Here is a 12,995-nt window from a genome sequence, read left to right as displayed (position 1 = left end):
GAGAACCAGCAGTGATGCCAAAGTGACACCACCTCCTGACAGACGTCAACACAGAGATCATCAGAGGGAGTGGAAAAACTAGCGGGCCGAGGTAAGAGAACTGCAGCATTGGCAGCAGTGTCAGCGGCCTCCTTTCCCGTCAGACCTATGTGACCAGGAACACAAATAAACTTCACAGTGGCTCCATCAAGAATGAGCAAGTGTCAGCTCTCCTGCACCAACTGCACTGAGGGATGGACAGTGCACAGCACACAGAGGCTTTGAAGGGCACAGAGAGTGGGAACAGATGACGCAATTGAAAAGCCTGTGTCGCTGGATGTACTGCTTGGCCTGATACAGGGTGAAGAGTTCTGCTGTAAATACTGAGCGGTGTTCTGGCAGATGATACGGAAAAATGACAGTGCAAATGACGAAGGCACACCCAACACCGTGGTCAGTACAGGAACCATCAGTGTACACAAAGGTACTATCGCGAAGTTCAGTGAGAGGTCACGAAACTGAAGGTGATAGAGTGAGGCTGGAGTAGTGTCCTTAGGAAGCGAATGAGGATCAAGCTGAATGTGGGCTGGCACATGAAGCCGAGGTGGTGAAGGGTTCACACCCATTGGAAAGTGGCAAGTAGCAAGAAGTTAAGCTGCCAGAGCAAGAGCCGAAAGTGAACTCCACGACATAACAGAGAAGAGGGGCATGCTCTATACTGGCCCATCAAAGGAGTCATCAAAGAAGTCATACAGAAAGGTGGCCACGCATGGCAGACAAACGGCATGCATATCTGCTGAGGAGAAAGTCACAGTGGTAGGACTGTGGTAGTTCACTAGCTTCTGCATACAGACACTCAACCATACTGGTGTAAAAGGAATGGATGCCATAGTATTGAGACGGCGTAAGAGCAATGCATAAATGAAACACACAGTCGAGTTTTGAACAAACAAGGGATCAGCACAAATGGAGGAGGTTGGTTCGATCTGCTCCCAAGAAGTACCACTGAGGACACATAGACGTTTGAGGGACAGCATACAGCGGGCCACCAGGTAAGACACTTGGGAGGACCAAGAAAGTTTCCTGTCGAGCGTGAGCCCAAAGAATTTCGTGGTTTCAATGAACGGAAGTGCAACGTTCCTAAGATGCAAAGATGGTGGTAGAAATCAACTGCATCATCAAAAATTCATACAAATGGTTTTGTCAGTGGAACAATGAAAGCCATTGTCAATGCTCTACGAGTGAAGATGATCGAGACTTCGCTGAAGACTCCGCTCAATGAGACAAGTCCATGGAGAACTGCAACAGTTGGCAAAACTGTAAACAAAAAGGGAGCCAGAGATGCCTGGTGGAAGACAGGCCATTATAAGGTTAATGGCAGTAGCAAAGAGGATGACGTTCAGGACAGAACCCTGAGGCACACCGTTTTCCTGGATAAAGATGTCCGACACAGCAGAAACCACACGTATCTCGAAAACTTGGTCTTTTAAAAATTTCTGAAGGAAACTAGGCATTGTTTTGTTTTGTCTTGTTTTGATTTAGGGCGCAAAAGACAAATGGAGTCATACGCACCCAAGTCAAAACTATAGAACACGAACACAGAGAGGAGTTAAACGACTATACTTCAGTCTCAATGGACAAAATAGGAAACAGCTAAAAAACAGGCACATGAAAAAAGGGCTAAAAATAACACCATGCAGAAATGGAGGTCCAAAACTAAAAATTAAATGGCCTTTGCCATACTGCTTCGGGGATAAAAAGTAAAACGTGGTCGACAGCCTAGGCGTCACTCACTAAAACGGCTGATAAATCAGACAGCAAATCTAAGTTGGAACGTAAATTGTTTAAAAAAGGGCATTCCAGCAGGAAGTGGCAGAGAGTTAAAATTTGGGTGAAATGTATACAAAGTGGTGTGGTAGCACCAGTAGCGCCACTTAGAAAATTACGATGGCTAAAAAGGCAGTGCCCAATACGCAGCCAAGTTAAAATAATCTCCACCCGGCAGGAGGGCTGAGAGGAGGTCGTCCAAGGCGCTGGGAGAGGCATAATGAGCCAAAGTTTATTCCTGTGAAGGGAGGACCACTGGCAATACCAAAGGGACACCACCTCCTGACAGACGGCAACGCAGAGATCATTGGAGGGAATATAGGTACTCACGGGCTCAGTATGAGGACTGCACCCTTGGCAGCTGCGTCGGCAGCTTCATTTCCTGGCAGACCAACATGACCAGGAACCCACTGAAACACAACACTGGCTCCACAAAGAATGAGCAAGTGACAGTTTTCCTGGACCCGCTGCACTAAGGGATGAGCAGTGTACAATGCACATAGACTTTGGAGGGCACTGAGCGAGTCTGAGCAGAGGACACAATTGGAAAGGCTGTGTTGCCGGATGTACTCCGTGGCCCGATACAGGGCGAAGAGCCCGGCTGTAAATACTCAGGAGTGTGCCGGAAGCCAATATAGAAAGACACGAGTGCCAATGACGAAGGCACACCTGACCCCATGGTCAGTCCGAGAGCCCTCAGTGTAGGCAAACGTACTATCGTGATGTTCCATTTGAAGGTCGTGAAACTGGAGGCGATAGACTGAGGCTGGAGTAGTGTCCTTAGGAAATTAATGACAGTCAAAGTTAACATGGGCCGCTTCATGAAGCCAAGGTGGCGAAGGGTCCACATGAACCGGGTACGGTGCAGGTATTCTGAAATTAAGCCACCGTAGCAAGTGGCGAAAGCGGACTCCAGTGGCGAAGTGGACTCCAGGAGGTAGCAGAGAAGAGGGATGAGCCCCATACTGATGATCAAAGGAATCATCAAAGATGGAAGCATAGGAGGGGTGGCCACACATGACAGACAAACAGCATGCATACCTGCTAGATAAAAAGTCATGGCGGTAGGACGCGGGTAGTTCAGCAGCTTCACCATACAGACTCTCAACTGGGCCAGTTTAAAAGGTGCCCATGGCCAAACGAATGCCACGATGGTGGATAGTGTTGAGATGGCATAACAGGGATGGATGTGCAGACATATAAACAAAGCACTCATAGTCTAGTTTCAAATGGACAAGCGACCAGTACAAATGGAGGAGGGTGGTTCGATCAGCATCCCAGGAAGTACCATTGAGGACACGCAGGAGATTGAGGAACTGCGTACAGCGGGCTGCCAGATAAGACACATGGAAGGACCAAGAGAGTTTCCTATCGAGCATGAGCCCCTGGAATTTCGTAATTTCAACGAACGGAAGGGTATCAAGCCCAAGATGTAGAGATGGTGGGAGAAACCACCAGAAATTCATACAGACAGTTTTGTCAGGGGAAAAGTGAAAGCCATAGTTGATGCTCCAGGAGTAAAGATGATCAAGACAGTGCTGAAGACACCATTCAGTGAGACAGGTTCATGGAGAACTGCAATATATGACAAAATCGTCTACAAAAAGCGGGCCAGATATGCCCGGCAGGAGACAGGCCATTATAGGGTTAATGGCAACAGCAAAGAGGATGGAGCCCTGAGGCACACCATTTTCCTGGATTAAGGTGTCTGACAAGGCAGAACCCGTATGCACCTTGGAAACTCAGTCTTGTAAAAATGCCCGAAGAAAACCGGGCATGTGCCCACGGAACCCCCACGTGTAAAGAGTAGGAGGATACCAGTTCTCCAGCAGGTATTATAGGCTTTCTCCAAATTGAAAAACATGGCTATAGTCTGCGATTTTCACAGAAAACCACTCACGACATGGGTGGACAAAGTGACGAGATGGTCAATTGCATAGTGTGCGCTCAAAATCCACACTGTGTAATGGTTAGTAAATTTCAAGACTCAAGTCACCATACCACCCGGGCATGAATCTTATGTTCCAACACCTTGCAAACACAGCTGGTGAGAGAAATGGGGCGGTAGCTTGAAGGAAGGTGTTTGTCCCTACCAGACTTAGGTATGGGTATAGCAGTGGCTTCACTCCAGCATCTGGGAAATGTGCCCTCTGCCCAGATGTGGTTGTATGTACGAACGAGAAAGTGCTTCCCCGCCAGAGACAGGTGCTGCAACATCTGAATGTGAACATCATCTGGCCCTGGAGTGGAGGATCGGGATGAAGTGAGAGCATGATCTAGCTCCTTTATAGTAAAGGCAGCATTATAGCGCTCACTATTCTGGGAAGATAAGGGTATAACCCGAGCCTCCTCCACTAGTTTCTGATGGAGAAGGGCAGGGTGATAATGGGAAGAGCTAAAATCTTCACAAAATGGTGGGACAAGGTGTTGGAGATAGCAAAAGCGTCCATGATGACATCATCTGCTATTGTCAGGCCGGAAATTAGGGAATGGACCTCAGTCCCAGAGAACCATCAGCGGTTGACCCACATGACGGAAGAGGGACTGGAACTGTTTAAAGAATTAGTGAATGAAATCCAGCTAGCTTTTTTGCTATCTCTAAGAATGCGACACTGAGCACACAACCATTTATAATGAATGCAGTTTGCCATCGTACGATGACAATTAAAAATGCGGAGACACGACACAGTAAAGAAGTAGTGCGAGGAATGGAACGATCTACAGAGGTAAGGAGAATGTTTCTAAGATATTTCACTTGGTCATTGTAACTGGAGAAATGATATTCATCAAAGGTCACCAGGAAGGAGCAAAGCCTCAAGTCAGCCTTAGAAAGCTGCCATTTGGGTGTGCAAGTAGGTGGGGTAGGAGTCATCAAACAGGTAGCACATGGGAAATGGTCACTCAAGTTTGTGTCAGAGAGAACAGACCATTCAAGATGACAGGCAAGCTGGGAAGGGCAGAAGGATAGGTCCAAATAGGAACAGGTGTGAGGAGTCTGAAAGGAATGTGGGTGCTTCTTTGTTAAGGCAGATGAGGTTAAGGAGACTGAGAAGGTCAGGCAAGTGGGCGCCTCTCTGACAGGTTCTTGGTAAGCCCCAAAGGGAATGGTGTGCATTATAGTCACCTAGTAGCAGAAAGGAGTAAGGGAGTTGCCCTATAAGCTGGAGGAAGTCTCAGTCGGCCCTGGTGACACTGAATGACGGAGAGATGTAAACTGTACAACGGGAAAAGGATAAGTGAGGAAGAAAAACGCAGATTGCAACAGCTTGGAGTCGGGTAGTCAGGGAGATGCGTTAACTACAAATGTCATCCCAGATGAGTGGCGTGATTTCCCCTTGAGACAGAATGCCATCCTCGGGTGTCAAAGTGGACCAGGAAGAAATCCAAGAGCCCAAAGCAGTCGTGAGGATGCAAATTTGTTTCCTGGAGGCAGAGTACAAGCAGACGCAGCGATTCTAAGAGCAGCTGTAAGTGCTCTTTGTTGGGTCAAAAGCCGCGAAAGTTCCACTGAAGGAGAGACATGGCGAAGAAGAAATGACGGGGTGTCACCTTGGCGGCTGCCGAGTGCCAGCCTTTGAAGACTAACTGCTACAGAGCACAGAGGCAGGAGGTTCCTGCTCCACGAGGTCTACAGGAGCATCAGCATTCTCCTTCTATTGGTCTGTGGAGTCCAGGACAGAAAAAATGGTTGATGGTGTGCACCGGTAACACGTAACACAGAGGTCAGCCAGGTGAGGGCATCACGTGATGACACTGTTGAAGTTGATTCAGAGTTGGTGAAGGACAAGACTGTTTCCCTTTATTTGATTTCTTGGAGCCTTTCTGGTTCGCAGGAGTATTCCTTTCTGGGTTGCCGGTTGCTTGTTGCATAGCTGGATGAGGAGACGAGGACCTAAATCTGAGGGTGCATGTCTGCGTGGTCATATCCTTTATGGAGCGAGATGGGGTAAGAACAGTACTATAGGTGCCAGACGGTAGAGCGCAGGGTTTTGGACTAGCCAATAACTTTAGAGCGACCGGGTAAGGCAATTTTTCCTTCACCCAGACCTCCTGGACAGCCCACTCATAAAGGTACATGTGACAATCTCAGGAGATGGCATGATCGCCATTGCAGTTGATACAGTGGGTAGAAAGAGGCACACAATTGCCTTCATGAGCATCCCGGCCACAGGTTACACATTTGGCCAGGTGTCGACACAACTCTCATTTATGGTCATACTGTGATAACTCCACAGCCTGCTTTCATCTTTGATGGAAGACCCTCATGTTGTCCTCGCCATGTCCGGTGACACTGTCTCCATCAGTTGTTCAGTCCGTATTGTGGTGGGCTCGAATGTGGCTTGCAAAACCGAGCTTTGCTTTGAAGATCTGGTCACATGAAGTGCAATACAGTTGCCCAGTGGAGTTATACAGATAGATGTAATTAGTCTTGGGCTTAGATTTGCGGAGCTTTCATTTATCGTCCAGGTTCTTTAGGCAGATATGCTCGAATTGTTCCACACTCTTATGTACAGTTGAGCACCGCCCTTATCGGTGCAATGTAAGCTCCTCCCAATGTTTGCTCGGAATGCCACGGGCTGTGAGGAGGTGTTGACCACCTTGCCGCCGCTTTCCAAACAAGAGCTCCGAGTAAAACACCGCTTTGAGAAGTCTACTGTCGTCCATGCATATGATATGGCCACTCCATCATTAAGAGAGCTTCAATGCCAGGCAGTTTCACGTGATGCAAAATCTCCGAGTTTGGAACACGATCTTCCCATTTCATGCTGAGAATTAATCTCAGACAGCGAAAATAAAAGGTGTCTAGCCTCCTAATGTCAGCTTTATAACAGCACCAGGTTTCCGAGGTGTAGAGTAAAGTCAGTAATATTATTGCTTTTTAGACTGCAATTTTAGTTTGTAGTCTGAGATCATCTGATTTTCATACTCGGTGATTCAGTTTGCCGAAAACTGAGGCTGCATTTGCTATAAGAGCTGCAATTTCTGTTGTCAGGCTGTTGTCGCTTCTAATTTGGCTCCTAGATATTTGAAGTGTGACACGTTTTCCAAATGTTTGTTGTCCAACTTAATACTGCAGTCATCTGTATTGGAACCCCTAAGTGGTTGTTGAAGGACTTGTGTCTTGGTGATGCTTATGACTAAACCAAATCTTCTGCACGAGTCATTTAGCAGGTTCATGTATGTTTGAAGAGATTCAGGAGAATTAGCCGTCATGCATACGTCTGCATAAAGAATTTCTAAGATAGATATTTTATTTATGCGACTTTTTGTTCTGAGGAGAGAGATGTTGAAGACACTTTTGTCAGTTCTCGAGTCAAGACCCATTTGACCACTGCAGGCTTTGGTCGCGTCTCTCATAACAGCTGCGAAATAAAGTGAGAAGAGTGTGGGAGCCAGTACACAGTCTTGTTTTACACCGCATGTCACAGGAAACTGGTCTGAAAGCTCGTTTTAATGGCAGACTTTTGCCATCATGTTGTCATCAAACTGTCTTATCAAGTTGATAATTATGTCAGGGCAGCTAGTTTTTTTTTTTTAAAGCATAATCCAGAGAGCTTCCCGTGGGACTCTGTCAAATGCTTTTTCCAGGTCTACAAAGCACATGAACAGAGGCTAATATTGCTCTAAGCTTTTCTCTTGCATTTGTTTGACAACAAATATGGCATCCACTGTGCCTCTGTTTGGGCAAAAGCCACACTGGGTCTCTGGTAGCACATTTTCTGCAAGGTGCGTTAGCCGGTTGTTGAGTATGTGAGCTGGGGGGGGGGGGGGCAAATTCGCAAGAGTGATAACTTGGTTCTTCAGTTTATACTTCCTTCTCGCTTTCTATCCAGTCTTAACAGTCTTAATTTGCTTTAGTTTCTTTCATCTTCGCTTCTCTCCTCTCCTCTCCTCTCCAGTCCAGTGTTCGCCCTGTTTCTATCTTTCCAGAACAACCTCATCCTTTCTTCCTGCTTCCTACATCTCCATTTCTCTTTCACCCATAGCTTTCATTTCTGCCATTCAGTTTGAATGGAGTTAATTTTCACATATGTGATGCCACCTACTCCATTTCTGATAATGGGATATGAAACAGCCAGCCAGCCAGCCAGCCAGCCAGCCAGCCAGCCAGCCAGCCAGCCAGCCAGCCAGCCAGCCAGCCTCCTCCTCATCATCATCATCCCACCTATTCGATGGGTCAACAAACAATGCTTGTTCACCAAACGCGCCCCTCAAACTACTCTCCCTCTTCCATGCTGTCCCGGGTACACCTTCTTGTTCAATTCAGATTTCATGACATCCACTGTACACAAGTCCGAGTTAGTTACATGTTCAATAGAGCAGTTGAATGATCTTTTATCACAGTGATATAGAACAAGTCAGTTTACAAGACAAGTACAGGTTATTAGCATTAACATTAATGAACATGTAATTTTTCAGTCCTAATCATACAACTACATTTAAAAATTAGTTTTTTTTGGGGGGCTACCGGCTTTTAAATAAAAGTTCACCCACGGAATAGGAGGAGTTGTCCAGAAAAAAAGATTTTAGATTGGATTTAAAACTTGCATTGCTACCTGTCAGACATTTTGGGGTATTACAAAAATAAACAAAAATTTTTGTTGATCCACATTGAACGCCTTACTGAGCCACTGACAGCTTTAATAATGGGTAATAAAGGTAGTTTTTTCCTCTCGTTACTGTCCTAATTTTATTTCGTTTCTGTATTTCAAATCACACATTGTAGTCTTGGTACCCTGTCAGCATCCACACATGTCCAGGACATCTCAGCCAATTCAAGATCATTTTTTCTTGGAATCTTACAACGTGAGGTGGTTTTCATATTTCATCATTTCATTTCAGATTCTATCACTCCCTGTCTTTCCAATTGTACTACAACCAATTCTCATCTCAGGTGCCTGAATTCTACTGATACCTTTACTTCTCATAGCCCATGTTTCACAACTAAACATCAAAAAAGGGGTATATACTAGGGTTGGGAATTTAATACTGACAACTATTTATTTACAGCTCATACAAAATAGATACGTGTTTCAAAGTTTTACCGACATTCAAAGTAGTCACCAGATTGTCTATAACCCGTTGCCAGGGATGTGGAAGTTGTAGGATACTCTTAGCAGTGACAGTTGTGTTGACAGTTCAAGCAGCGCGGTCTACTGCCCGACGAATTTGTAGCAGTTCTCAAGCGAGTACCGTGAAGTGTTTCCTTCAGTTTAGAAATCGAATTGAACTTAAGAGGGCTGAAGTCAAGGGAGTGCAGTAGGTGGTATAGCACTTAGCAGCCCCATCGGTCAAACTAATCAGTAACAGCTTGCACTGTATGTGCTTGAGCACTGTCCAGCAAAATAATGGTCAGGTCTTGCAGAAAGTTTCATCACTTCTGTCTCTAAGCTGTTCATTTTTGGAACACAACCTATGACCAGCTTAGAGACAGAATTTATGACACTTTCTGCAGGACCTGGTCAGACAAGCAATAAAGGGGACTGAGGAGAAATTTGGAAATGGAATTAAAAGTTCACTGATAAGAAATAAAAACTCTGGGGTAAGCTGACAACATTGTAATTCTGTCAGACACACCAAAAAACTTTTAAGAGCATCGCAATGATCTGGAGATAATAAGATGAACAAAAAAAGTAAAATAAAGCTAACGGAATGTAGTCAAATTAAATCAGGCAATGCTGAGGGAATTAGATTAGAAAATGAGATGCTACAAGCAGTGGGTGAGTTTAACTACTTGGGTACAAAAATAAAATTTAGACTGGTAGTAGCAAGAAAATCATTTCTAGGTTGTGGAGGGGGATTGTTGAAATTAAGTGTAAAGTTAAGCATTAGGAAGTCTTTCTGAAGGTATTTGCCTGTAGCATACCCTTGTACAGAAGTGGAACATGGACGATAAGCAGTTATAGCTAGAAGAGAATAAAAGTTTCTGAGGCTGTGGTGCTACAGATGAGTGTTGTTGTTTGGATAAGCAGATCAAGCAACTAATAAGAAGGACCAGTATTCCCGGTCTGAATCCTAAAATCTACCTTGATGCTGTACCATAATAAAAAACAGTAAAATTTATTCTAATAAAGACCATCAGAGATTATTAAAGTTAGCTGAACTGCTTGATAACTAATTCCAAGATCGAGGAGGGAATAGTTTATTGTGTAATATTAAAGTCAAATTTGAAGTTCACTGAAAACAGTCACTAACATTTAAATTTTACTTAGAATTTCATTGTTTTATGTGTGGCAAGAGTATTTTCATCCATTTACACTTTTGCTACTAGAGCATGTTCACAAAGAAATTAAAAACTGCAGGTTAACTTCCATGATATCTTTAGATGTTGATTTATCAGAACTGTCTAGATTATTTTTGTAAACCTTGGTGTGAGGAAATGATTTTCTTCCTTAGTACCCAATAGAAAAGAACAAAATTAATACTATAGTGAAGAGCTGATTGCACGAAATAGCTCTCTGATGAAACTTTTAATTAGGACATTTAATTTACTTACTGTTACTGAAAGTCTGAGATTACAGATTTTAACTACCTTGCTCACCAAAATTTATGTTTGATTTGGAATGGTGACAATTCTATTATCTTACAACAACTAGTTGCAACTGTTTTATATGACCTGCCACAAGGTTTTAAAATCTACACATTCCTGCTTATTGATCACGGAGATGAGTAAATAACCTTTAGTCAGTTTGTCTAAGCAAAACAAACACTATCAAAGTCAAAATTTAACAAAATAACACTTAACAGGAAGTCCCACCAACTTTTGTTGAAAGAGCATCCCAGAAGGTAACAACATGGTCAAAGTTTAGGGACAGGTGTCAGAAATATTTTTCTTTACACCTTGGTATGCCTTCGTAAATGGTTGACAACAAGAATCAGAAAGACTAGAAAGAAAAAAAAAAAATCACTGGAGTTTTTCCCAGCTGCTTGTGGTCTCAATTCTCAAGGGAGTAAGATTTATATTCAATTTCATGACTAACTCAGATAGGAAAGTACATCCCAGTACAAACTCAGGACAGAGAAACATCACTCAACCCACAACAAACCATGTAACTCTCTGTTTTAAAGTTTCCACTTCTTTTCACAAGAAATCTGCAGCAGCAAATAGTCACTTAAAATACCTTTGTGTCATCTTCTACGACACGAAGCCCGTCACCGGAAACATACAAGATGGCTCGCACTGGTCTCCGTCTAGAATTCTGAAAAGAAATATTAATCTTATTTCCTTTGCTACAGTAAAATAAAGGACAAAACAAGAGCATCAGTGACATAATAAAAAATATATTTACATTAAAAGAAAGAGGAAGAACACCACTTAACAAGCACTATACTAATCTCTATAAACAGGCAATCCAACTAATAAAAAAGTAGTGCTCCACAACACACAAAAAAAGCCCAACAACAATAAACCACCATCTAAACATGCTTTGAATGCCCAACAGTACCAGCTGGTCACCATGTCATCCTCAGTCCTTAGGCACCAATGGATGTGGATACAGAGGGGCATGTGGCCAACACACCACTCGCATGCCCATTGTCAATTTTCGTGGCCGATGTACTACTTCTCAATCTAGTAGGTATCAAAGAGACAATAATGTTATTCTTCACCATTTCATCCTTCATTCCTCCACTGTGATTTCTTTCCACTTCAGAGTTAGTTATCTGTATGTTTTGTCAATCAAAACTGCTCATCGCTTAGTTTCAAAATGTAATAGACTTTTTTCAGTGAATTGTTCTGTAGCAGATATGATTTCAGTCCCTGTTTGAATGTTAATCATATTATTTATTAGGTTCTTCACATTGCTCAGTATACGATTAAAGATATTTGTGTCTCAATGCCTCACTTCCTTCTGTGCTACTCTAAGGCTGAGTGATGTGCAATGTAACTCGTTTCGCATTCTAGTATTATATAATGCTACACCACACTACAAAATTCTGCACTTTTGCTGGAATGGTCTTCAACATTACATAGTACCACCACCAGAAGACAATATGACATAACAACGGTTAACAAAATATGCATAAAAATCTACACCAATTCCCCAAACATAACTTAAACGCACAATCCTTTGATTATTTATTGGTAGCAAGTCTTCAAGTACGAGTTACTAATGATGGCAGTCAAGTTGGGCTCAGTCCCTGCACCCACGTCACACTTTCTCTGACAGCCAACGTGCATTCAGTAGTGGTGGTAAGCAACAAATTCTACTTAAGCATGTGTATGCCAGTACCACAATTGTCACTTCGAATTGCCAATGATGCAATCCCAGTCCATGCCTCAACGCCATCTTTCGTGAATTGCTCTACAGTTATCATCATGACTAAGTAGGCAGAAATTGTAGACAGCAGTAAGTAATTGCAATAAAAATTCTTTTGTGTCAAAACAATGTTTTCATACTTAACTAAAATGAGATGTTTATTTGGTTAGTTATATGTTCCATGGATTACTTGCACACAATATATAATGGTGAAGAACAATTAATTTTTAAGTTAGTTCACATTAAAATATGGCAACAAACTTCTCAGTTACTGACGAGTAAAAGCAATACTCCTATTCCAGGATTTTCTTCTGTCACTTTTCACTTCTTACACCTCTCACAATAACTGTTGATGTGAAAGGCAACAGTATACTACCTCCAACAGAACCATGACTAGTGAAGCTCCATGGTCTTAAACCAACCTTCAGGTTTCAGAATGAATTTTCATTCAGTGATGAAATATGCTGATTTGAAACTTCCTGGCAGATTTAAAGCATAAACTGAACTGCGACTCAAACCTGTGACCTTTGCATATTGTGGGTAAGCGCTCTGCTAACTAAGCTATCAAAGCATGCCTCACAAGCCACCTTCCAGCTCTGTTTCTATGTCTATCTCATCTCCTGCCTTCCAAACTTCATACAGGTTCTCCTGCCTACCTTGTGTGACTAGCACTCCTGGAATAAAGGATATTATGGAGACATGGCTTATCCACAGCCTTGGGGTTCAGGTACAGGATGAAAGGTCACATGTTCGAGTCCTGTCCGGCATGCAGTTTCAAACTTTCTGGTTGATGACCACTTCACAAAAACAACAGAAGCATGAACGGAATCCTTACATAACCCACAAATATCTAAACAAAAACTTCAAGTTTACATGTGCTGTCTGTCAGATAATGTAAAAAATTTGGTGGTAGCATTATCATTCCCTTTC

The 12,995-nt window shown here is 43.2% G+C and overlaps 1 protein-coding gene across 1 annotated transcript in view; it reads right to left on the bottom strand.

Moving 5' to 3' along the window:
• The window catches only part of LOC126091927 (protein numb), a 214,951-nt gene that overhangs the window by 84,518 nt on the left and 117,438 nt on the right, over positions 1 to 12,995 (bottom strand). The window contains exon 5 of the mRNA XM_049907249.1: positions 10,929 to 11,006. Coding sequence (XP_049763206.1) covers positions 10,929 to 11,006 — 78 coding nt within the window. The remainder of the gene's footprint in view (positions 1 to 10,928; positions 11,007 to 12,995) is intronic.

The sequence above is a fragment of the Schistocerca cancellata genome, chromosome 7 (genome assembly GCF_023864275.1).
Source record: "Schistocerca cancellata isolate TAMUIC-IGC-003103 chromosome 7, iqSchCanc2.1, whole genome shotgun sequence".
NCBI lineage: Eukaryota > Metazoa > Arthropoda > Insecta > Orthoptera > Acrididae > Schistocerca > Schistocerca cancellata.
Note: the sequence above shows the minus strand (reverse complement) of the source record. Positions and strands in the feature narration are given on the sequence as shown.